Genomic DNA, 26282 nt, shown 5'->3' with positions numbered 1-26282 from the left:
GAAAATGCTCATTCTCAGCCTTCTGCCCCTGCCGTGTGAGAACTCTCAACACAGAACATTCGAATTCATACTTGGGACTGAGTAGGAGTGACATAAAATCTGAAATGCCAGGGAGTAAAGGTAGTGTTAAACGTGTGGACCAAATAAAACAGAACGTTATGAAGTAATGGATAATAATAATCTCCATTTTTGTTCATGTATTTATGTGTATGGAGTATCAGATGGGCTAAAACCAACATCCCAATTGACAGAAGCAGACAGAGAAGGAGTGATGGAAACCCCAGCCTGCTAACATTCTTGTCAGGTTAGAGTGGAGGGAGATGCTGGCCAACCCTGGATTTCAGTTCAAAGCCCAGGTAACTGTTAAGAGAACCTAGACAAAGCAAGAACGTCCTAGTTAAGTGATGCAAGGAAAGGAGAGGGGAGGGGGAGGGGAGGAGATGGGAGGGGAAGGGGGGAGGGGAGAGAGAGAGAGAATATGACCATATGACTTTAAATTCAACAGGGTCAAGAAAGTAGGTCAAGAGGCATAGAGTGGGTCAGCTGGAATCCAAGAGGAGAGCAACCAAGCACATGTGTGTTTAATCATGAAACGTAAACACACAGCCCCCCAAAACACAAGCCAATGAGCTCAGTTTCCACCATTAAGGTTCAAAAGCAAAAGAATGCTGATCAGAAGGTAGAGCTAAGCTGAGAGGCGCTAACCAAAATAAGATGGAGCCTTTCCAACAAAATGTAAGAAAGCATTACATGGTTAGAAAAGGCCTCTGTTGTCTGGACAGATAGTAACACTACTGAACCTACATGTCCCTAACAACATAGTCCCAACACGAAGGGAAAGCTCAATGGAAAACATAAGAAACTGAAAACTTGTGACATCATGGGGGATTTAAAACAACTCATTCAGTAAATGTTGGGAAAATGCAGGGAAATCCTAAACACAGAAGGGTTAAGCAGCATGTGACCAGGTGACCTGACATTTATTGAAGTTTTATATTCGCATATCTTCTTGGCGTGTATAGAATTAAGGAGAAAATGCTGCCTTAAAAGTTGTCTGCATGGAATGTGAAGGGACTGGGGTTTCTCAAACCATCTCTGTGGTTAAGAATGTGACTACAACCAAGCAACCTTCCTTGGTTACTTTTCAATGGCCATTACAAATCACCATGACCAAGACAACTTATAAAAGAAAATAGTTACTTCGAGGCTTATGAGGACATGAGTCCAGGACCTGCTGTCATGGTGGGGAGGCATGGCAGGCAGACATGGTGCTGGAGTGGTAGCTGAGGGTTTACCTCCTTACCTGTAAGTAGGAGGCAGAGAAAGACTAATGGGTGGGCTGCTGGAACCTTAAAGCTGTCCCCGGGGACACACTTCCTCCCGATAAGCCACATCTCCTAATCCTTCCCAAACTGTTCTACCAACTAGGGATCAAGTATTCAAACATACAAGCCCAAGGGAGCCATAGCATTCAAACCACCACACACTCAGTGTGTTTGCTAGATGATCACATTTCTTTTTTAAACCACCACACATCCTCAGTGTGTTTGTCAGTGGTCACCTATATTTTTTTAAAACTTCTAAAGCCCATGGGTCCTACTGAACATCCAGAGGAATGGATGTCAACCTCAGGTCTGTTTCTGAAATTGCTTCTGGATACAACCAACATTTTCTTAAGTTCTGTGAATTGCCCATCCTGGCAGAAACTACAGGGGTCCTGCGGCAAAGGCCTTTTCTATAGTAGTTTAGATTATTTATACTCTTTTTCTCTTACAGATCTACCTATATTCTTTAAAAAACAAACACTCCAGAATTTAATATAAAAAATAAGTTAGAACCTCAAAGCAGCTCACCTGTGCTCTGCCCCTGAGCTGCATCCCCTGCCCTCCCAGGGCTGCTTGTTGTTTTGAAGAGTGTGTTTGGGGTGGTGTGGCTATAAGGGGTGGTGCATAGGAAGGAGAAGACAGATGTGACAAGTATTTCCACAGAAGACATCCTGTATCAAGGACTAGGTTTCCATATCTATTTGTCCCCTTTATTGATTTCAATGTGCTTTGGAGAATTTTTTTAAAGACATTTTGTCAAGGGTCTGGAGGTCACAAATTCAAGGTCAAGGTATGGGCAGGGCTAAATTCTGTGGTCTCTGTAACCAGTCCTTTCTGTCCTCTGGCATACAGTGGCTCATCTCTCTCTCTCTGGCACATCTCTAGTGCCACCTTTGTGAACTCTAGTGCCTTTTGGAGGCCACCATCCGTTCGGGATTAAGGATCTCCCAACAGGCAACAACACTTTAACTTAATTCTCTCTTTAACAGTTGTCCTGTGGGATAGGGGGAGGATTAGGGCTTCAGTCGGTGAACTCGGGGAGGATATGACTTATGCACCAGCAGCTGTTTGGGGAGACAGGGAAGTTGGAGACTCAGAGAGGCCAAGCAACTGGTGAAGGCCATATTGTCACCCAGCATCACAGGTAAGAGGCACGCAGCCAGGCTCATCTGAATGGCTGAATGCCACCGTTCCCTGAGCAAGCATAGCCCCACTACTGGATGTGAGTGGGAGATGGAAAAGGTCCTTTGGAGAATTTTTAGGAAGGAAGAAAGGAAGGGAGAAAAACAGAGAGGTGGGCCCGCATCTAAGAGTCCTTGCTGCTCTGACAGAGGATCCAAGTTCAGTTCCCAGCACCCCTGTCAGGTGGAATCCAATTCCTCTTTCTGGAATCCTCAGGCACGTGCACACACATGGCATGTATACACAGAGACACACGAACATATCTTTGTTATTGTAAAAATGAAGACAGAAACTGACCAAAGCCAAGGAACACTGTGATCAGACGTTGCTGCGCGGCCCCGTGCAATCCAGCCTCAGAAACCCTGGAGCTGAACATCTGCAGTGTCCAGGCTGGGCTATTCTGTAGGCTCCCCTTTCAGAGCTCAGCTTTGAGCATAGACTGGAGCTTTAGCTAAGGTACTATAAAAGGCTAGAAATTTAGCAACAGTGGAAAACCACCTGTTAGCAGGAAGCTGGGTTTGGCTTTTAGACCAACAGTCCTGAAAATGAAAGACTTGTAGGACCTGGCTCTTTTCATTTGTGAGTGCCTGCTGCCCTCTGCTGGCCAGATGTAGGAACAGCCAGGAATTGACCTAACATTTTACAACTTCCACAGTGCACAGCTCTAATGGGAAAACACTTAGTCTCACAGGCCTCTGGGCCCACGCTTCCTAAAGTTCACACAGTTTTTAAGTAACAACACATCCAGCTTTCTTTTTTGCTACTGTTATTGTGTATATATTTTAATGCTTTCAGTGCAATGACTAGAAGTCCTGGTGATTCAACATTTGCTTTCTTCATGCTTCCAAGAAAAAAAAAAGTCACACAGTTAAGTAAGACAGGTTTTCAACCTTTTAAAACTATGATTTACTGAGTGATTATCTGAGGTTCTCACTATTTTGTTGTAGCACTTTTGAAAAAAAAAGAAAACAATATTGATCTTCACTAAAACGTAATCAGAAGTGGTGGTACAGGACTATCATTCCAGAGACTTGGGAAGCTGAGGCAGGAGGATAGCAAGTTCAAAGCTTGCCCAAGTTACAGGGTAAGTTCAAAGCCAGCTTAGGCTATTGGCTGGGGAAATGTCATGGGATGGAGGAAGGATGGCTGATGGATGGGGTGGAGTGTTGTGGACTGCTGTCTTCAGCTGCAATGTAGTCATATTATTCAACACTCAGATGCCATGCTCACTCATAAAAGATTGGACTGCCACCATTCTGTCCTGATGATTTATAAGCGGTTAATGGCAGTTCCTTCAGTGGTGTAGCCACTAGAAGGTGCCCATTCTCTGTAACTTGTCTCTGACCCATGTTCCTGGATGAAACCCTTAGTAAAGTCATTGGCTTACATACATGCACACACACACATACACAAAATTCATACATGCACGAAAATAACACATGAAACCAATCATTAAGTGTAATTAATATATTCTAATAAAAAACTAATAAAAAAATAGAGCCATCCTGGGCAACTTAGTGAGATCCAGCCTCTAAATAAAAGGTCAATGCAGCTCATTGGCAGGGCGCACGCTCAGCACGTCAAAGGTTTAGGGCTCAGCCTTCTGCATGCTGGTTTCTTCAAAGCCTCCAAAGCAGTGTTTGTGCCTTTAAGAATATTACTTTGTTAAGCAAATTTAGGGAGAATGTTCAAAATTCACAAAGGATTCCCTAGAATTGAGAAGCATTAGTGTAGAACTAAAGGAAAATTCCACAAGCTACACCCCTCCCCTAAGAAAAATTCCCCTGTCAGGAAATTCCACCAGTTACCCATTTGTGGTTTTATGACCTAGTTATACCCTGTCCTCGTGGTCCTATGACCAGCAGGTGGTAGTCTCATGACCAGCAGGACTATCAGGGACTTTCTACCACCCAAAACCACAGCATTGCTCCAGTCATCAAAGACAATGTGACCATGACGTGAACCAATGAAGTTAAAGGGCAAATGGTTCCAACCAATCCTTGTGTGCCTCGATGTACCCACCCCCATTCCTGTGAGTTTTTTTTGTGGCTTTTGTGCTTAAAAGTAGCCTGTATCTGTAGGACAGGGTTCTTCTCCTTCTCCTGCTTGAAGGCTGAGGAACCCCGGTGCTCCGGAATCAATAAACCTCTTGCTGATTGCATCGAATCTCGGCTCTGGTTGCCTTTGGGGACGAGCAGATCTTTGGTGGTGGTCCTTCAGATCCAACATTAGGAAAATGTCAAAGGAAGCCATTTGCTCTAAGAGCACAATCCCCAGACTGTACAGATGTGTGATGCTGTGGGGCTCAAAATTCTCTGAAGAGCAAGGACCTCAGCACCTCCTGACACAGTCACCAGAGCCACCATCTGAAATGTGTTTCAGACCACGAAGTCTTTCTTCTTGTTGTAGGTAAATATTGCACCTTTGATCCCAGGACCCAAGTTCAGTACTGGTTCAGCCCTAGCTTCACACAGCCAGAGATGCCTGCCCACCCACCCCAGCCTGCCTGCGGTCACCATTCTGGCCTCTCTTAGCAGTCCACACTCTCTCCCTCACTCCTTCTGTGTTTGGTGACCGACTTTATCAATCTGCTGTTCGCTTCCTGTCTTCTCCAGTGAGTCTTCTTCGTTCCTGTATTCTCAGTGCCTAGTGTGTATTTATGTGTCAGGGAGTGACTGAACAGGTTGAGCTAACATCCAGATGTGAAGGACATGGAGGGGATCCATGCAGGGCTACAGCACAGAGCTCATTCCTGAAATGGAAGCAAGTTCTAGGCCTGACCGTGGCAGAGTGACAGGTAGAGAGAATTCCAGCTGCATCCTTCTCTAGGATTTTCCCTAAGCCTCACGATGACTCCCCACACTTGAGAGAGGGGCAGCAGAACACCTCAGGAGCCTGGACCACTGGCCTCTGCTTGGAGCTGAAGCACAGAGTCATGAAGGACAGCAGTCACCGATGAGCTGTCTGTCACTGTATGGGTTCTGGTCCAGCCAGCTGGAGAATTCACGACGGCAGGCTAAAGCCTGGCCTGCCCTGAGTCCATCTCCTGAGCAAGGAAAATCAGTCACTGGGGAAGCTGGTTGAGAGCTGTCCCCAGGAGAGGTAGGGAAGCTGAAATGCTTCTGGGACCAGGGGCAGGAGCAGTTTTGTCTCTCGTGAGCTGGGCTGACTCATTCTGTCATTGGCGGTCTCTCTCTAGCATCAGATCCCGGCAGCTGTCAAAGGAGCCACCCTGAGAACAAAGTCAAGCAGGAAGAAATGAAGCAAGGCTTCCCGGGACCATCTCAGGGCAGCTCGAGCTGTGGGTTCTTTAGGAAGAAGGCCACTCTCTGGGCCACAGCGTCCAGCTCACTTGGGTTAGCTGACTGAAAGAGGTTGCTCTTTGGAACAAAGTAGTGCTTCAGGAAGTGCTGGCTCACGCATCTGTGCAGCTTCCGGACGAGGCGCAGGAGCGCCTGGTGGAAGACCTGCCAATCCTTGAGGTGGGGGTATTTCTCACAAGTCCAGAAGAGCACGGTCTGTGGAAGAGAGACATTGGGAACAAGTTGAGTTTACATGGGAGGAGGAACAAGGCATCCTGGGAAAACTGGATTCACCAGGAACTAATGACCCATTGCTTCACCTGGGCCTGGGGCTCACCTAACTGGCTCATACCTCCAAGTTATTCTCTCTTCCTTTCCTCTGACATCCCAACCATCAACACTCTCCTGGTGAGTCATACCGCCATCCAAGCAGAGGCCCTCTGCCTCCTAGCAGGGATACATGGAAGCCCTCATCTCCCGGACCAGAGAGTTCTGCCAATATGGCGGTCTCTTCTCTGTATCCACCACTCTCTCACAGGCTTCTGCCTCTCAGGAACCCTACAGGAGCGACTCGCCTCTTAGAAGGTGGCCACCTTCTTGGCCTGGTCAGAGCTATTTGCTCTCCCATGGCCAGCTTCTCCCCTGCAGGCCTTGCTTAATTCCTCTCTTCCCACTCACTCTGTCCCTTCACTCACTCCAGTGGGGAGCCTTCTGCCACTAATCCTGAATGCTACCCTCTTAGCCCAAGATCTCCAAGCATCAAACCATAGGCCCTTTCAGCCTCACCCCTGCTTGTCTGCCAGTGGGTCAGAAAGTTAGTGGCCCACACCCTCCCTCTCTAACCAACTCTTCTTTTGGCCTCTGAGACAATGGTCTTCCAGGCCTTCTCCTCTCAACCCAGCTACTCCTCTGCACTGCACGCATCTGTGCTTTGGGGATTCCTGGGGGTCCCTCCCTGCTCTTGCCCCTCCCCCACCTAGTGCTCAGAGCAGAGCCACCTTCTGAGTAAGATGGAGGACTCACATGGTACCGTCTCCAGCCCAGACTCTGCCTCTGACCTGCTTAGTCTTGGGTATTGGCAAGTTACCTCAGTTTCAACATGCCCAGGCTGAGCTCATGGCCTTTGCCACAAACCTGCTCCGCCTTTATACCGGCTTATCCAGCCAGCTGTGCCAGATACAACCTGGGGCAGTGTGCTCCCTGTCACTCACAGCTCAACCTCCCATCTTCCTGCTCATTGGCCTCTCAGACCTGCCACTCAGCTTCACCTCCCTCCCACCGTCCTCCCCACCACACTTTGGCGGCAGTCTAACCTATCTGTGCCTTCCAATTACCAGTCAATCTGAAGTTCTTTGTAAAATACAAATCTTCATTGTCTTTTTGTCAAAATAACAGTTCCTCTCACTGGTGGCTAAGAATACAAGACAGGGTCTCACTATGTAGCCCTGGCTGGCCTGGAGCTGTGTAGGCTAGGCTAGCCCATTCATTTTCCCAGACATCCTTCTGCTCTTGCTGGTCATGAGAGCACCTGGCTAAGGATGCGCTCCTTACCACACTCTGCGAGGCTCGGTCCCTGCCTTGCTTACCATCCTTTCGACTGACACTGGTGTCGAGAACAGTACGGAATCAGGCCAAGTGTCACCAACAGCAACAGACAGGAAAACAGGGCACTAAGACACAATGGAGGACTGTTCATCCAGAAAGAATGAAACCCTGTCCTCTACAGCCATACGGAAGGACATGTGTTAGGTAGAATGAACCAGACTTGGAAAGATGGACACTGCGTGTTCCTTCCCACATGTGGAAACTAAAAGATAAAGTCGATCTGAATACGGTAGGAGGAGGGCTGGGAATCTGGAGAGGGGTGGGGTGAAGGGGGGTTGGGTAGGGATGGGGTGAAGGGGTAGGGTGAAGAGGGTTGGGGTGAGGGGTGGGCAAGGGGATTGGGGTGGGGTAAGGATTGGGGAGGGGGGGGGGGGGGAAGGGGCAGTGCAAAGGGAGGTTGGATGTGGGTGATGGACCTTGTCCACATATGCAAAGGTGTCACACCAAACCCAATTATATATGCAATTAAACAGAGCAACCAAAAGTAATCAGTTTTAAAAGAGTGTATATTTGAAGTCCTGGATGGTTGAACACTTGATGCTCATCCGCTCACCCAGAGGACCTGAGCTCAGTCCCCAGGCTTATCACAATGGCCTGTAAACCAGCTCCAGGATCTGACGCCCTCTCCTGGCCTCCTAGTGCACCTGCACACACATAGCGTATACTTACACAGACACATATACAGAAGTAAAGAAATTAGAGTATTAAAGAGATCCTACACTCTGTGGTTACTGCGGTATTATTCACACTAGCCCAGAAAAAATGACCAACCTAAGTGTCCATCCACAAAAGAATAAAGAAAACGCGGTACGTCTACACAGTGGAATACTGCTCATCCACGAACATCACAGTGGAATACTGCTCATCCACGGACATCCTGTCACGCGCGGCAGCGTGGAGGAGGTGGGGAGCCCAGGAGATAAGGAAGCAGCCGGCAGATGAACACTGCACACTCTGTCACGCGAGCACTGATACAGTGGGGTCCACAAAAGAAGACAGCGGTTGTGAGAAGGTAGGAAGGGAAGGGAGAAGGGACAAAGGAAGGTTGGACGGTTCCACCAAAATCCATGGCGGGAACACGGTTACACGCTCGCCAGCATGGCAGCAGGCCTGCAGTTTACAGCCATTCAGTTTTTTGAAATAACTAGGGGAGTTCAAAGACACACAGATGGGATAAACATTCCAGAGGGGAACGCTCATCACCTGGCTTTACATGGTGCATGTTCCGTGTGTCTCAACTCTACACCTCACAAATGTGATGGGATACAATGTGCTAATTTGTTCAATAAATACTAGTGTTACGTCGAAAGAAAGGAGGAGGGAGCGGGGCTGAGAAGCGGAGGTCAGGAAGGCAGGAAAGAAAACCTAGTTGCTATGATGCACAGCTGGGGTTGGTGTCTCCATGAGCAGAGACGCATGCGATGTGGAGATCTGGGAATTGAAAGCAGTTCCCATGACGCTATTCTGATCCCATCACACATACACTGGGACCTACCTAGAGACAGCTGCCCCAACAACCCCCCACCACACCCGTGCTCACCTGCAGGTGGTGGGTGGTGATGACCGGCCTCCTCCCTGGACACCACACATCCTCCTTCAGCTGCCTCAGGACCTGAAAACACCGCCTGCGGCAGCCTCCATCTTCATCCAGCTGCTCACACAGCACCCGCTCTGCCTGGGAGAAGCTCAGCTGCCAGTGATAGGTGGACTGGGCCACCAAGTTAAACCCAAATGACTGAAAACAAAGGATAGGAAGTGAGACACAGGAAGCTGGCTCACGTGGAGAGCAGCTCAGACAGCTGGAGGGACCCATTGCCCACATCTTGTGGTATGTCTATACGATGGAATATTATTCAGCCAATAAAAAGAATCAAATTCAGTCATTCACAGGGGCAAGGATGGGATTGGAGTATAATATACATAATGTAATAAGCTAGAAAAAGACAAACACACACTGACTATTCTCACTCGAATGTGGATGCCAAAACACGGAGGCCTAAAGGCATCATGGGAGAATGCAAAGCATCTTGGTACACTCAGGGAGCAGGGGTGGCTCAGACCCCTTGATGGCAGTTGTTTCTACCAATGTCAGAGCCCTAGAGGACTTACCAGCCTTCGCCTATGGGTTTCTGGTAAGAAACCTGCATTTCTGACAAGCTCACAGTCAGTGCTGCCATGGTGGGAGGGGGACATGTGAATTAGAACAGCAACTCTAAGGAACCCCCTGCTTCCCTAGGACACTACATGCTCAGTAATGTGCTCAATGTTATTGGCAAAGCTCATGGCACTCTACCAAATGAACCCCATCTGCTCACCCATACCTTGATGCACTCCACTCTCTCTGGGGAAGGCCACCGCTTCAGACACCGAGGCCACTGGGCTTTCTCAGGCCAGGTGGTGGGGATCTCCACAGTGGGGGCCAGCTCCAGTTCCACCTGGCCCATGGACGTTTCCACAGCAACCCAAACAGTAATGCGTTTTTCTAGCACAGTGACTTTGCCTGATGGGAGAGAACCAGAGGGACACTTGAGAAGAGAAAGCCTTGCTCTGCACAAGCAGCAGGGCCAGAAGCAGTGAGCAAATGCTCTGGGAGCTGTCAGTGCGACTGTCAGTGTCAGTTCTGTAGACACCAGACAGTCTGCCCCGGTCACAGTGTCACAAGGAAGGCTCATGCGGGTGGGTCTTTGCGTTTTCTCCCCACAACTCCAAAGCTTTGAAGCACATGTTATTTTGGGGTGTGTGCGTGTACACACGCACGTGTTTTGTGTTATGCTGGAGATCGTGTATGCATGCATATGTGAGTGTTGTGGGAGACTGAACCTAGGGCCTCACACGCTGATCACAATACCTCTGAGTTATATAACCCAGCAGGTTTCCATTCAAATTGATAGATAGGTTCTTTTCAGAAAGTTCAATGAAGGAAGGTCAGAGAATAAGATGGAAAAGGGGCATACGGGTTATTGTGAGATGGAATCTAACACTTCTGTGTCTCAGTGCTGGTTTAGCAGGGAAGGCAGGTGAGGTTAAGGACTTCAATCTCATGTCAGGATCTTGTTGAAGGTTGGCACTGACCCCACCCTTCCCTGGGTGCCTTCCACGGGAGTCTTACTAACCTGCTTTTCATTTGAATCAGTCTCTTGGTCACAGCTGGAAGAGGGTCAGGTGAGTAGGAGGGGTCACAGCTGGAAGGGGTCAGGTGAGTGGGAGGGGTCACAGCTGGAAGGGGCCAGGTGGGTGGGAGGGGTCACAGCTGAAAGGGGTCAGGTGAGTGGGAGGGGTTACAGCTGGAGGGGCCAGGTGGGTGGGAGGGGTCACAGCTGGAAGGGGCCAGGTGGGTGGGAGGGATCACAGCTGGAAGGGGCCAGGTGAGTGGAAGGGAGTTTCTGTTATTTCATTTTCCAAGCAGGCACAGAAGAAGAAATGTGTGGCGAGTTTTCCTGCTCATGAGCCAGCCTGACCTCATTGCCAGGGGGTTCTCTTTTCAAAACAATGGATTTTTATTTTATTTTAATCTATGTGTATTTGTGCACCTGCATGAGTTTCTGTGCACTACATACATGTAGCAGCCTGCAGAGGCCTGAAGAAAGCATCAGATCCCTTGGAACTAGAGATAACAGACTGGATCCTGGGAACTGATCCCAGGTCCTCTGCAAGAGCAGCAAGTGCATCTAACCACTGAGCATCTCTCCAGCCCCAACACATGGGTGATTTGGACTTTTCTTTTTTGGCTTTGTTATGGATAAGGATGAGTATCTTGAACTAAGGTCTGTCATTTCAGTCTTTCCTTCTTAGGGGAAAGGAAGCTGTAAACTGGGTTTGACTGTTCTGGGGAAAGCAAGCTGTCCTGAGCTAGGTGTGATAAATGGCCCATGGTCTACATCTCACCAGAGAGGCCCCGACAAGGCATGGATAAGGAGTGTGGCTTCAGCTTTAGTCACTGAAAGTGCCACACTGGCCTGGCCCTGCTTGCCGCTCTCATCCCGACTTTCACTCGTGGACCATCTCCGAAGGTTAGCATTGAACTTGGAGCTGGGCTGCCTGGGCCACTCCCTGCTTCTGCAGATGTCTGTGGCTCTAGTGCGTGACCCTCAGGCAGCTTCAGAAAAGAACTCTTTCTCTTCTCTCCCTCCCTCCCCTTCCCTCTCTTCCTTCCTTCCTTCCTTTCTTCCCTCCTTCCTTCCTCCTTCTCCTCTTTTCTTGTTTTTGTTTTTTTTTTTTTGTTTTTTGTTTTTTTAATTTTAACAAGGTCTCCAGTATCCCAGGCTGGCCTTAAATTTTCTATGCAGCAAACAGATGGCCTTGAATTTCTGACCCTCCCTCTCAGAGGTGCACCAACGTGACAGATGTACGCAGTGCCGGTGATGGAATCCCAGGTGTTGTCCATGCCAGGCAAACATTCCACCAGCTAAGCTGCACGTTACCCCAGTCTCAGGTTGCCACAAGAATTAAATAATCCACACAAGCACCTTCTATAGCACCCATGAGGTATGACCAGGATGGGGGACTTTCAGAGCTGTTCTGTTCAGACAAACATTTACAAATGTATCATCTGACACCGAGTTCTGTAGCCTGTGTAGTTTTTCATAAGATGTGTGTGCTCGCGTGTGTCTCGCTTGGCAGAGGCTGCATGCAGTCTGCCAGGCACAGGCGCCATCATGGACTGGACCAGTTTTCTTGGATAGTTAGCTTTCTTTTTTCCTAGTTGGTTACCGTTTTCAAACCTAGAGCAGAGGATCTTCTTGGCCACAGTTCTTTGTGTGTTTGCAAAAGCTTATTTGTTGAATGGCCAAGTAAGCACTTCATAAAGATAAATAATGGACAAGTTGCCCTTTAAAAGTGAAATGCTCCCAGATTTCCCGCTCCCAAGAACAGGAGAAAGCCTGTCTCACCCGACCCACCCATACCCCACAGGGCCACCCTGCTCAGACTTCTGATAGCTGTTAATCTGCTAGGAATTTTAATGTTCCTATTGTTGTTGGGATTCTTTGTCATTGTTGTTTTCCTTCAGATTTATTTGTAATTATATGATGTGTGTATTATGTACACACGCATGCAGGTACCCATGGAGGCCAGCAGAGGGCATCAGATCCTCTGGAGCTGGAGTTAAAGTGGACGTGAGTCACCTGAGGTGGGTGCTGGGAACTGAACTCAGGTCTTCTGCAATGCAGCCCCTGCTCTTAACCACTGTGCATCTCTCTGGCCCCAAATATTTAATTTTATAAGATAGGTTCTCACTACGTAACCCTGGATGGCTTCAAACTTGTAGTAATTCTCCTGCCTCAGCCTTCCCAGTGCTGGGATTACAGGCACACACCAGCCACCGTGCCTGGCATCTGCTGGAATTTTTAACATTTATATTACATATTAACTATTTATATTCTTCCCCCAAGATCCCTGTGCTTGTGTGGTTGGTCTTTCCTTCCTTTCTGGTTTCTGTTTGTGTGCCATTATTTCTGTTCATCAGCTCACCTTCCTCACCGGTTTATAACTACTTTCGTAATTAAGGAACTTAGTCAGTTTTTCTACATGCGCACGTGTGTTTATGTGTGTGCCTCTGGTGTGCATAAGTCACCCTGTGCTTATTGTGGTTTCAGTGTTTGCAGTTGTGAAGGTCAGTGTGTCCTCAGGCTTCTGCTGTGGTAGCTTGGTGCATTCAGTCTCCACACCCTGCGTGCAGCCAGTCAGATGCTTGGTATTGCACAGAAATGTGCTGATAACCGAGGTCTGGGGTGTGAGTAATCTGCTGCTTTAGATAAGTGCGATGAGTCTGGGGATGAGGAGCAAACCCACAGCCTGAGGTGTGTTTGTCAGGGCGGTAATTTCTAAGTCATAGACGTTCCGGAGAATGAATCCCTGCCCTGGGGGTTTCATTAACAGACTAGTGCCCCCTCCCCCACCGTCGCCAGAGAGCAAAAGGTGAGTGGCTATAGCTCCCCTCTCCCTTCCCCTTGACCAGCTCACCTGAGAGGTGACAGGTTCTCACGGCATTTTCCACCAGCATCCGGAATATCTGGAGGACTTTGGCTGGCACAATGTCCCCCTCAATGTTCACGTCTGCCTTGTGCCATTGCCACAGGGTCTTCATGAACGTCTCAGTCTCCAGCCATTGTTGCAGGCCCTCGGGGTCCCGCAGAGGGCAGGAGAGCTTGGTGCCTTGCAAGCTGTAGTATCTCCAGCGTGGTGGCCGGACCCCCTTGTACCCTGCGAGGCCTCTCAGTGGGACAGCGACATGGAAGAGGCTGGGGGCCAAAACCTGAGGTCAGAAGCAGAGAGAAGGAACTGAGCTCACACCCTGGGGGAGGCGATTGGCAGAGGGGTGCAGACCTGTCCAGTCAGGCAGCTCAAGTGACCGTGCAACCCTCAGCAATGTGATGAGGTGTGCAGAACACGCCTGGGGATTGCTGAGAAGTACGTTTTTGTTTTGTTTTGCCACTAACCCACCTGGGGCTGTGGCAGACAGCGTGACTTGACTCAAGGAGCTCTGGGGCTTGTGAGGCCGCAAGTTAAGCATGAAGAAAACCCGGAACTCTGGAGGGAACCCGAAGTTCGGGAGAAGAAAGGAAAGCAGAAATAAATCCGTTGAGCCTCACACACAACCCAAATCTCTGGCTGTGCCCATCCCTTCCCTGAAGTCACACCAACAGGTAACTCGGACGCCACTTCCCCATTGAGGGACCTAAAGCTCAGAGGGGCTCCAGACCACCTGGGGAGACCAACAGGGAATGGAAGAGGAGAAACTTTGAGTTCTTGTGGCAGTTTGTTCAATGGTTCTAGCCTTGGGGTAGCTGAGCATTCTGGTATTAAGGAGAATGTGACAGGGCTTTAAAGTGTCATGCTTTCTTCTCGTCTGTCACCATGACCCAGGGTCAGTGTGAATGACTAACCCTTACAGAATCCAGGGTGAGAAGAAAGTCTGTCTGTCCGGACAATGTGAGCCATTGAGATGATTCTGCGTTCGGTGGGAAAATGGATGTAAATCCACCCACTCCTGCTTTCCAGAAACCAGTTAAGCAGTCCAGGAAGAGAGCAGGCAGGCATACAAGGCAAAGGACACAGTAAACTGGGTAACAGTGTGGCTATTCCCGAGGGACCCTGAACTCTGGCTGTGCCCAGGCAGCCGCCTGCCTGCCCCTTTGTTCATCCAGCTACATCTTTTTTTTTTTTCCCCGGAGCTGGGGACTGAACCCAGGGCCTTGCGCTTGCTAGGCAAGCGCTCTACCACTGAGCTAAATCCCCAACCCCCCCAGCTACATCTTCTTTGAAGAACGTTATAGAAAATCCAACAATAGCGAACTTTGGTCCCTGGTCTGGCAGTGACCAACTCAACGGCAACTGATCCCGCCTCGCTTTCAGAGAGCATTCGAAGCTTTAGATGACGATACCATACGACTTCTGGTATTCAGAGGTTGGATTAAACAGGGAGGTCAGACACCTAAACTACAAATGCAAAGTGTTCACGTGATTTGAGTCCATTTGCACGTGAGTTTAGGGGCTGGACAGGCGGGTCTGCCAACACAGTGCTTGTCATATGAGCGCCAACCACCAGCACCTCCCAAGAGTCAGGTGTGAAGCTTCGTGCCCGTAATCACAGCACTGGGGAGGCAGAAATAGGGGGTCCCTAGGGCTTGTTGACTATATTCACTATAAATGAATCAGGGAGCCCCAGGTTCAGTGGGAGACATTGTCTCAAAGTGTAAATCCAGGGCCACCAAGAAGACAGCCGAGGCTGCCTTCGACAGCTCCCACAGGTACAGCCACACACATGGAGCACACTCCTGAACAGGTACATCCACCCACACCCACGTTCCCCCAACAACAACACGAGATAAAACTCCTGCATTGCCAGTCACACAAACGCTGCTCAGAAAAGACTTGTCCAATTTAGTCCAAGTTCCCTCGGAGCTCAGGTCCCCAGGTGAGGGCACTGTTTGGAGAGGTAGCTGGAGGAAATATGAGCTGGGGATGGGGGTGGGGGTGAACTCTGAGAGTTCAGAACCTGGCTCTACTTCCAGTTCACTCTACTTCATGCTTGTGGTTGAACACCCACTGTGTGCTCCCACTGCCTCACCTACTGTGCGCTTAGCCACCAAAATAAGCTCAAAAGAATTATTTCTTCCATAGGTGTCTTTGGCCACAGTATTTTATCAGAGCAACAGTAAAGTAAAACAGCACACTAAAACAGATGTCAAAGGTGACCAAGCGCCCTATCCTCCAACCTTTCATTCCCAAGTGCCGAGGTCACAGGTGTGCTGGGGATCGAACCCAGGGCTTCGAGCATGCCAGGCAAGCATTTACCAACTAAGCTATATCTGCAATCCCATTTCAAAGCTTAATATACAGGACATAATGTTAGTTTAACACAGGATATATTTTGAGCTATCAATCTAACTAGGCCCATATAAGGGAACACTTGTGGCTCAGGTCTGGGGAGAGTGATGCAGTGTTGCTCTCTCTAGTCCTGAGCTGTATTTGCCTGATTGAGACTGACCTGGGAAGGAAGACGTGGACAAGCGTTCTAAAATGACAGGATCAATGCTAGTCTTACAATCTTCACCCTAGAGTCAGTTTCCCAAAACCTGATTCTGCCTCAAAATCCACAAGTCTTAGAACCCTGTGAGTGGACCTTGTATCCACCAGCCTGAGGTGCATGGGGCCAGTCACACTTCTTGGTGCCAGGTTCTTTCTTCATAGGCTGAATGTGCATACACTAGGCCTTAAAATCAAGGATCTTACAGACTGGTGGGAAAACATGAAAAACTAATGCTAGGTGAAAGAGGTTTGTATGCAGAAAAACTGAGATCAAGAGTAGTGAGGATTCAGAGGGACACAGAGCCCCCCTTCCTGTTTCTCAGGGGAGAAGAGCATGTCCTGCGGACAGGCTGAGTGGGTTAGGGTCTGAGAGAGATCCCTGCTGACTGTCATGCACTGGTCTGGGTGGTTAGAGTCAGTGGGATCCCTCAGCAGGGAGGGGCTACAATGCACTCCTACAGTTCCTCAGAGCTGCCTCAGAGCCCTAGTCTATCACCTTCAAAGGCTTCCCCACTGGTTCCCTCACCTCCCTCTGCCTAGCTTCTCCTCTATTCAGTTGTGTTTAACAAATGAGCAGATGCTTAACTGAGGTTGGGCCCCAGGCAGCATGCTTCACCATCAGTCTTTGGAGTGAGATCTGGCCTTAGGGCCAAACAGGAATCCGTCAAGCCCTTTGGCTTCCTCAACCCTAGCTTCTGTGGTCTAGGAGTGTGTGGACTCTCACAAGAGAAACTTCATGTTTCATGTGTGTAAACTGTGCCCAGAGCAGCTGTGGAAACCTGGGGCAGAACTATGCTTTCAGTAGCCTAAGTACCTCTCACACTTAGAGTCCCTCCTGTCCAAGGTTTTGGGTGCTTCCTGGAACTCCTCAGAGAGGGAGAGCCTTGCTTACCTTAATGCTGTCATTGTATGTGTCAGAGGCAGGCACTGCTTCGAATCGACTGTCATGGTGACTGATTTCTGTAGTCAGAAGGTGGATGATTTTCTGTACCTCTTCCACAGTCTGAGAAATCTGCTGTTGCCTCAGGTCCATCTGGGTGTGAGGAGACCAGGAAAACAGTTACAGAGCCCGGGGAGGCACCAGCACACAGGTGACAAAGCAAAGACATAGCACAGTGACGCCTGACCCAAGTTCAGGGCAAAAATCTCGCCCCAGGGCTCAGGACTCCAATGGAGTTGAGCTGCTTTGGCCGGACAGTGACCAACATGACATTGCTTTCTCCTGAAACAGATACGGTTGCTCAATAGTTATCCAGGACTTACTCCTGGGCAGAGTCTGGAAAGGTAACAGCAATTAAAGCAACAGCAAAGGCAGGAGATACGTGTGGGGCAGTGGGAGGGAGGCACATTGTAGCACACACCTGTAATCCCAGTACATGGGAGATAGAGGCTGGAAGATCAGAAGTTCAAGACCAACCTTGGCTCTGCAGCGAGTTCAAGGCCAGTGTGGGTCACATGAGATGGCCACAGAGCCATCCTTTAGAGAGGCAGAATGCAAGGCTGAGACCACACCCATTTGCACAGGATCCACGGCCCCTAGACTTAGTCCGTGGATAAATATTCATTTAGCATTGGCTGACAGCAAGGTACAGCTTCATGAGGTGTCACAGCAGAGCAGACGTGACTATACACTTCCAGCACTGGGGAAGCTACATAAGAGGACACAAGTGTGAGGGCTCCGTCATGGGGAAGTGTGGGGTGCTGACAGATACAACAGAGAGGGCACCCCCAACCTGCATGCTGAGATCTCTTTGATATGTACAAAGTCCTGTCTTTGGAGAGTAAACTCGTACGGGCCGGATGGCCAACACTACACTGAGTAGCAAGAGACAAAAATGAGGTCCCTAGCTCTACAGGCTAGAGAATCTCATGGGAAACAGCAAATACACAAAGCAGTCTTTTTAAGGTTTACGCATCTTGCTTGATCTTGAATACGGCAGTTGTCTGCAGTGTAACAGCCTCTTTTTGGCACTAGTAGCCACGCCCCCATTTCTATTCCTGCCGTGCCCACCCTGAGATAGTCAGTGTGAGGGACACTCTTTGAATGGCTGTGCCCTGTGGGAGTTCTCACCTTGGTGCACACACAAGGGCAGGAAGGGCAGGATGTCAGAGATAAAGGAGGGTACTTTGGGGAACCTTTGGTTAAAGGGTCCCACAGATAGAGCTTCCCCTGTGTGCCTAATTCAAGTCCATTTGGGCAGTTTTCACTGAATGCCCACTTTTTGCCAGAACTATTGACTCCACGGCAAGAGATTTACAGAGTGCCAAGTAAGATGAACTAAAATGGTCAGAGTCAGGTGCTGAGGAAAGGCATTCATGGGATGCTGGGGAACAGCAAGAGAACAGCTGTCTAATCTGGAGGCCAAGGGCCCTTCCTGGAGGCAGAAAGTAAGACAGCATTAGCCAGGGGCCAGGGATCTGTATCGGTTGGCAGAGTGAGCCCTTTCCTAACATACACACAGCCCTGGGTTCCACCTCAGCCCTACAGACACTGATTGTGGTGTGCACGGCTGTAGTCCTGGTGCATCAGGAGTAGAAGCACAACTTGGCTTCTCAACAAGTCCTGGGATGCGTGGGACCTTGTCTCTATGTGTGGTGTGTAAGGTGGCAGGGCTGGAAAACAGAGGAGGAGGTCAGGGTCCCACAAGTGTCTGCAGAGTTTCCCAACCAGAGCAGGATGGGGAACTCATGAGGACAAAGCTCCTCAAGAAGCTGGACCACGGAGGCAAACAGGTAAAACCCACAAGGCCAGAGGCTTTGTCTCAAACTGACACACCGACTTGGGCATGTTTAAATGGAGAGGGAAGTGCCAGTTGGAGAGGAAGAGGTTGCACACTGCGGAGGAGGGATTTCCCAGGAGGAAGGCTCATGCAAATCTCCAGGTACTCACCACATCACTTCAGAGGGAAAGAAGAGGGGGGAGACAGGGGAATGAGAGGGATGCTGGGAACCAGAGAGGGGAGAGACAGGGAAACAAGGTATGCTGGGAACCGGAGAGATTTCCTGCTTCACAGGGTAGGAGACAAGGCAATATGGAAACAGGAAGCTGGAGAGGTGGCATCTCCCAGGGAATGAGGGATGGCTTGGGTACATGTGCAAAGATGGCCAGGTTGTGGGGGGTCTGGGTGGTCTCAGTTGTGAGAGACAGTGGATCACGTTAGGCTGGGGTTGTTGAGTTTGGGGTGTGTTAGGTAAGAATAGGAAGGGTGGAAGCTAGGTGGGGTTTTAGTCATTGAAATTTTCCAGCCTGAGGTGGGAATGCATATTTTCAGGCTGCTAGATTACAGGGCACTGAACAGGGTCTAATCTGCTAAATGAGTGTGGTGGTGGGGAATTACATAGGATCATTACAAGTAACATAATAAAAAGCCATGTGAGATGTTCTGACGAGGTAGAACACTGCAGTCAGAATGGCTTGGCATGGGAGGTCAAGGCTAATAACCTCAAACTCCTCGAATCTTTAAGTTCATGGATACTATCCCATAGAACTCGAATGTGAGAAATTCAATGCACACAAGCACACATGCACATAAAGAAGCTAAGCGTCCTAGGTTGCTTTCCATTTCTATGGAGAAACGTGTGTGATTTGGCTTACACATTCCAATCATATTCTAACAGCAGGGAAGATGAGGTAGGAACTCAAGCAGAAGCCACGGAAGAGAGCTGCTTACGGCCTGTGCTCTGCAGGGCTTTCCTGTACAACCCTGGACCACCTCCCCAGAGGTGGTACTGCTCACAGTGGGCGGCACCCTCCCACACCAATCATCAATCAAGAAAATGCCACCCCAGCCAATGTGATGGAGGCATTTTCTCAACCAACGTTCCCTCTTCAAAATGACCCTAGCTATGTGCTAGGTGCAAATATGCATGGTGGCGAATTTCAGCACTTGGGAGGCAGAAGCAGGAGGAATCTCTGATTTGAGGCCAGCTTGGTCTACAGAGTGAGTTCTAGAACAGCCAGGGATACATGGAAAAACCCTGTCTCAAGAAACAAACCAAAACAACAACAGCAGCAAAGACAAAAAAGACTTGAACTTTTGTCAAGTAGGAAAAAAATAACCAGCACAAAGAGAAGATCCATTATAGTGCTGATATTACCAAGATGGGACAGGGCAAAGCGCCCAGGGGATCAGCCCTCCTGGGGAGAAAACTCTTCATTATGAACTTGACCACAGACTGGGCAGTGACTAGGCAGGACAAGATTGAACACACACTGGAAGGTGCCTATAACTCATTATCTGGGTGCTTAGCTCATCGTCCTGATGCACTCTGATCTGCAGACATGAAAGTCAGCACAGAGGACTCAGCTGTCTAGAAGGTAAGACAACAGATTTTTCTCTGCCACTTCTTACACTTAGGTGCCTTAAACTTAGCACCTCAGAATTATGTCCACGTCAGAATTCATCTTACCTGATGTCACCGAGCAGAGTACCAGAGTAGCAGGTGCCTCTCCTACGTCACCCTGGCAATTAGAAGTAGAACTAGACCAAAGGCGCAGGGTTTCCAATGCCATTTCCAGCACTCCCTGCCTGCCACACCCTCCATGACAGTGCTGTGGGCACAATGGGCCTCGGATCTTCTTCCTGACTAGAGAAGTCCTCAGCCTGCAGTCAGGGCTCATGAAACAAGCCTAGAGCTGCTGTTTTACGGGTGCTACTGACCTGGCAGGGGCCAGGCAGTGATGTGGGCATAGACCAGAGTCCCAGACTTGGCTGCTGAAGCAGGCTGCAGTCTCATTAGGTGCTGCTTGGCCCGGTTCTCCCACACCACTGGCCATTCTAGCAGTGTCAGGTCCTCATCAGTGCAGAGTATCACCGAGCCATTTATGGATCCCAAATGATGTGCGCTGGGGTTCCCAGGCCCGTGGCAGGTTGTAACCCCAGCCTGGACCCTGGCACTCCCCTGGACTATGACCTTCACTTGTCTTGACTGAACCCAGAGAGATAGAACAAGAGGATTCAGATTCGACTTCTAGGTGAGGAAAAGCAGCGATGGGGCCTGAGGGTGAGAGCAGGGAGTGATTTTTGGTGAAATGTTTCACCACAGTGCAGGTCCATCCAAGACCAATTCAGAATCCTTTTTTAAAAATAGTCCCTCAGGTGTCAATGAGCTAGCAATACAGACTCCTCACCAAATGTATTTCCAGCAAAGAAAAGCTTGAAAATAAGTATAAGCGGGAAATGAAGAAAACGGATGTGAAACATAATTCAATCAAGCTTGATCTTGCGGGCCTAGTCAGGTTTCACCTACCTTGCTGATAAAGTCTACCGACCAAAAGGGGTCCTTTCTTTCTTTTCAAAGGCTACATTTGTGGGTGTGGCAGAGCCTAGTCAAAAACCAAGCCATACTGAATCAACCAGGCACAGAAGGCTGGATGCTCCAAGGTCACACAGAGCAGCAGATGACGCCTTCCCACCACAGTTTTGCCCAGGGCCTCCTCTCCAGGTGTGTCTACGTGCCTGACATCACGTCCCGGTCTCATCCCTGGCTCCCTCCCTCCCTCCCTCCCTCCCTCCGTCCCTCCCAGCCTCTGGCTTATTGTTGACCCACAAGTCATTTGCTACTATTAATAGTTCAGGTTTGTGAATAATTTACTGTTTCAAATATAAAGTATTGGGAATTCAAGACTGTTCCCTGTAACAACACTGTGCTGACTCACGGTGTCGCAACCCCCTTCCTTGAATTCCGTGGAAGGGCACTTAAGCGGCATGCTGGGAAAAGCTGTTTGGGGCCTGGCTGCATCCAGAGCAGGTGGTCCATGTGCATGAGCCTCAGCCGGGTAGGGGGCAGGGAGGAAAAATATCCGAGAACCTCCTCCCAGACAACAGAAAGCTAGGCTGTTAATCTTGGGATTGCTTGGGTCCAATAATTGGTTACACAGAGTAAACAGGCTCCTTTCCTGTCCTTGAGAGCTTGCCAGTTTAAAGAGAGAAAGACATACATTTAGTGACAGAGGTAGAGGAGACAGTGGGCCTTCCTCTCTGCTAAGGCTAATTCTGTGAGGAATGCCTCAACCACCTGGTGTCTGTCCTCTGCATACAGCAGCAGCAGCAGCAGCAGCACTGTGGAGCTGGGGTTTCTCAGTCCTTCCAGGAGTGCCTGGGCCTCCTATGCTGTAGCATATGCTGATGGTTCTTACTTTATAGATGGGGAAAAGGAGGCTCAGGAAATAACTTGCACCAGAGTTAGCAGATGACAGACAGATCATATTTGCTACCTCAGACTCTGCTCCCTAAAAGAAAGCATAGCTGAGCACAAAACCCCTATGCAATGGGGGTGGGTGGGTAAATGGGTTTCATCACTTGAAACCTAACACATCCTCTAAGCCCTCATCTGCATCCCCTTTCCTTCTCTCATCAAAGCCAAGGCCCCCTTCCTTCACTCTTCAGAGTTCGCCATGGCAGCCTGGGGTCTGCTGCACACTGCAGTTAACACCTGACTGTACACGAAACAGCCCCTTCCTCCTCCGGGTTAAGAACAGACTCTGTAGCGATGGCAGGTCATCCCTTAGGCACACATAGCATTTCTTTCCCTTTTAGCAGAACATCTCTCTGGTTTTGAGCTCCTCCAAACCACAAAGCAGGATTTGCTATAAAGCAGGGGTTCCATGTGCGTCTGTGAGATGGAGAACTTCAGCAGAGGGGATTTGATCTCTGGGCCCAGTGAAACCCCAGCGCCTTCACCACATGGCCACAGGACTCCAGCCAAGTCCTTTCATCTCCATGAGCCTCTTTCTTCCTCTATAAAAATGAAGGTTGGTTGATGGCTACCTTAAATAAATGTTATGGGCACCTCAGCCTGTCAACACCTTTTGGTGTGTGTGTGTGTTTGTTTTAATCTCCAAGGGACTCTGAAGATATTTCAGACCACATATTTGCAAGATACTCTGGGAATCCGGAAGGAAAGGAATATCCTCTGAAAAGGTAGAAGGAAACTCCAAGGTTTAAGTCAGCAGCCAAGGCAGGGCTAGGAAAAGTCGGTGCTTAACCAGTGAACAGTATCAGCCCCACAGTCCCCAGGATGACAGAAGTGCTCTGTGCCTGGGTGGTAGAGAACCTTTTAGGCCAACTCTGAGCTGCGTGAGAGGGGATTAAAATGAACCAAAAAGAATAAAAGGAAGAGAGAGAGAGAGAGAGAGAGAGAGAGAGAGAGAGAGAGAGAGAGAGAGAGAGAGAGAAAGAAAGAAAGAAAGAGAGAGAGAAGCTGGGCCTTAGGTCTGTTTAGGCTCTTGGGGGCCGAGGAGGCTGACCCACATTTGGAGGCAAGAGCTGAACCAGGACCGTGCTGTCAGAACGAGGGGTTGCATCTGCTGAGAACTGGCTGTCACAAACACTAACAAACACTCAGCCCATGACTTCCAGGCCAGACATAGGGCCTGTGGTTGCCAGGTACCCCGATTCTTTTTATCCCCACAGGAGACAGAAGCCCAGATTCCTATGCAGATATCTCAGTATTTTGAAATGTCTCTGAGAGAAAACTTTAGAATGTGCTCTAGAGACCAAACAGGCCAGGTTGGTCTGGACCAGAATCCAGGTTGGATTCCAAGCCTGGAAAACCATTCACGACTTCCGGTGGTGAGAGTGCCCAGAGACGTCAGAGGACTGGGCAGGGGAAAACGCTTGAATGCCGAGCTAAGAATATTGGAATGTTGTGGTTTTCCAGAAAACATGGGGCTCCAGGAAGATGTTCGCCAACACCGCCTCTGTGTGGAGGAGCGCTGGGGAACCACTTCGCTGGAGATTGTTTTTGGTACCGGTAGATTTTCCTTATTCCCCCTTGATGTCTGAAAAGTGCACCCACGTCTCATTGTGATAATAATCTTTGCTTTGTTTATATGTAAAGACACGAAAGCCAGTCCCCCACCTCTCAGTTTGAACCTCTTTGTTTAAACATTAACGATATGCCTTAGAGGCTTCGTGTGTGTGTGTGTGTGTGTGTGTGTGTGTGTGTGTGTGTGTGTGTGTAAGTGGAACAATGGCACAGGTTAAATTAAATAGTATTTAAGGTCCCTACAAAGTCTAACATCAAATGAGCCAAAAACTGGAATTAGCCCCTTTCTTTCTCCCCACCCCCATTTTCTGTCTGTCTGTCTGTCTGCCTGCCTATCTGTCTGTCTGTCTTCTTTTTTCTTGAGACAAGGTCTCACTATATAGTCCAGGCTAGTCAGGAACGCACTCGATAGACCAGGCTGGCCTTTGAACTCACAGAGATCTGCCTGCCTCTGCCTTCTGAGTGCTGGGACTGAAGGTGGGTACCACTGTGCCCACCTTGCAAATGAAATAATATTTTTTAAAGATTTTTAAAATTTTACATGTATAAGTGTTTTTCCTGCATGCATGTCTATGCACCACAAGTGTGCCTGGCGCACGTGGAGGCAGAAAACGGCATTAGATCCCCTAGAACTGGAATTACAGATGGTTGTGAGACACCAAGTGGATGCTGGGAATCAAACTTGGGTCCTCTAAGAGCAGTTAATTAATGCTCTTAACTGCTGAGCCATCTCTCCAGCCTCTAAACAATATTTTAAAATCATCGGTTTTGTGTAAAAAAAAAAAAACAACAACTTTGTCTTAAGTTCTTTGTTTTGTTTTCTTTCTTTTTGTTTTTTTTTTGGGGGGGTTGTTTATTTTTTATTTATTTATTTATTTATTTATTTGAGGCAAGGACTCATGTAATCCAAAATACTCCCAGCTTCTGATCCTCATGCCTGTCATTGTGCCTGTGCCTGGCTACCCATTTCCCAGTGATCCCATTCACACTTTCATTTTATAGAAAGAAGTCTGAGGCTCAGGTAATTAGCTGGCCACATGAACCTCAGAGATAAGACCCAACCAGGTACCTGTCCTATGCTCCTGAGAACCATCTATGGTCTCCAGAAGCAGGGGATTCCTTCTGATCAGTGTCCGTGGGGTGGAGGATTAGGGGGTGTGCCTAAGAGAGGCCAGCCCTGACTCACCTTACTCAGTAGACAATGGTCTAGGTCTCCCTCTGGAAGACACTTCATGGCTTCTTGGTCATTCCCCGGGAGAGCAGCAACCTTCTGTTTCTTTTCCAGAGGGAGGACAAATCTAGTGGGGAGCTTCCTCAGCAATGATACTCTCTGGATGAAACGTCTCTGGAACTGCGAGCATGGACCAGAGACATGGCTTCTTCTCACCTGCTCACTGCAGGTCTCCTTCCCAACATGGGAGAGTTCATCTGCCATCTTTCAGGGAACTACAGAAAGATTAAAAAGGAGACGTGATGAAAACGAATTGGAGCTTATCCTGTTTTTGTTTTTTTTTTCTTTATCCTGTTGTCCTGACACCAGGTGCACCTTGGTGCCCAGTGTCTTTATATCTCCTTGTCCTTATCCTGTTGACAGTAAATATCCCTTGCACTCCACTCCAGAAAAGTCTGCAATTGATTTACTTCCTTACCCTAAACAAATAAGAAATTGCAAACAAGCAGCCTGATTTCTCATCATGCCCAGCAGAAGCCTTGTCAATCAGATGAGGGCCAGGGCTAGCATTTAGAAAAGCATGAACTCACAGAGACACTTGTGTATACTGAGGCAAGCTCGCACACGAACACGCACACACACACACACACACACACACACACACAAACACACACACACACACACACACACGAGAGACAGAGGGAGGGGAGAGAGAGAGAGAGAGAGAGAGAGAGAGAGAAAGAGATTGATTAAGATTTACAAACCGGCAGACTCACGTAGAGAAAAGTAGGGCAGAGTCCTGCCTCTCACCTGCTGTCCTTTTCCCACTTGAACGCTGGCATTCAAAATATACTCAGTATAAACAGGCCCCTTAAGAGTCTAGGACACATCTAGTTTTACCAGTAAAACCCATCCTAGAAAACAGACAGTAAGTTCCCAGTCTGACTGGCTGGGGCTAGTTTTAATACAGGGGGGCAAAATATCCCAGCAGCCTTTATCTTCCTGAAACTCGTGAGTATCACTGTCTTTGATCCGAAGGACCGACAGCAAAGCAGGCAATCCAGCTCACTTCTAAGCAGGGCTTCCAGGCAGGCAGCTCCCAAACCAACCTCCTTAAAACTCCACCACAGCCAATCCAGCCCTTCCACTCTCTCCCGTGGCCCTGCATTTGCATATCCTCCCAGACAGCTCCAAGTGAGAGCCACATCAGACCCCACCCACCTCCTTCCTCCAGGCGTTAGGGCAGCCTTCTCCCGGCTCCATCTGCCAATCCAAGGTCTTACGTGAGGTTCCGCAAAGGTTCCCCAGAATCCCCCTCCCCAGTGCCTTGATTTTCCACCTGGTTTTCTGTGTCCTGGAAATCCCCTTCTTTTTACGGCACATGCTCTGAAATGGTCT

At 48.9% G+C, this 26282-nt stretch overlaps 1 protein-coding gene across 1 annotated transcript; it reads right to left on the bottom strand.

Moving 5' to 3' along the window:
- Nucleotides 1-3394: 3394 nt before the first annotated feature.
- On the bottom strand, nucleotides 3395-25895 carry Mab21l3 (mab-21 like 3). Its single transcript, XM_032896677.1, has 7 exons — nucleotides 25695-25895; nucleotides 24900-25159; nucleotides 16836-16976; nucleotides 13376-13667; nucleotides 9736-9914; nucleotides 8955-9149; nucleotides 3395-6025 (listed from the first exon to the last, which is right to left on the bottom strand). The coding sequence occupies exons 2-7, from the start codon at nucleotides 25146-25148 to the stop codon at nucleotides 5792-5794; spliced, it is 1290 nt and encodes a 429-aa protein (XP_032752568.1). The 5' UTR covers nucleotides 25149-25159; nucleotides 25695-25895; the 3' UTR covers nucleotides 3395-5791.
- Nucleotides 25896-26282: the final 387 nt, after the last annotated feature.

Source organism: Rattus rattus, chromosome 3, assembly GCF_011064425.1.
Source record: "Rattus rattus isolate New Zealand chromosome 3, Rrattus_CSIRO_v1, whole genome shotgun sequence".
Lineage (NCBI taxonomy): Eukaryota > Metazoa > Chordata > Mammalia > Rodentia > Muridae > Rattus > Rattus rattus.
Note: the sequence above shows the minus strand (reverse complement) of the source record. Positions and strands in the feature narration are given on the sequence as shown.

Coding starts and splice junctions, on each gene's coding strand:
- Mab21l3 (XM_032896677.1), bottom strand. CDS start 25,148: ATGGCAGATGAACTCTCCCATGTTGGGAAGGAGACCTGCAGTGAGCAG. Junction 9,915..13,375: donor GAGAACCTGTCACCTCTCAG/GTGAGCTGGTCA, acceptor CTCTCCCATCAG/GCAAAGTCACTGTGCTAGAA. Junction 9,150..9,735: donor AGAGAGTGGAGTGCATCAAG/GTATGGGTGAGC, acceptor CTTTGTTTTCAG/TCATTTGGGTTTAACTTGGT.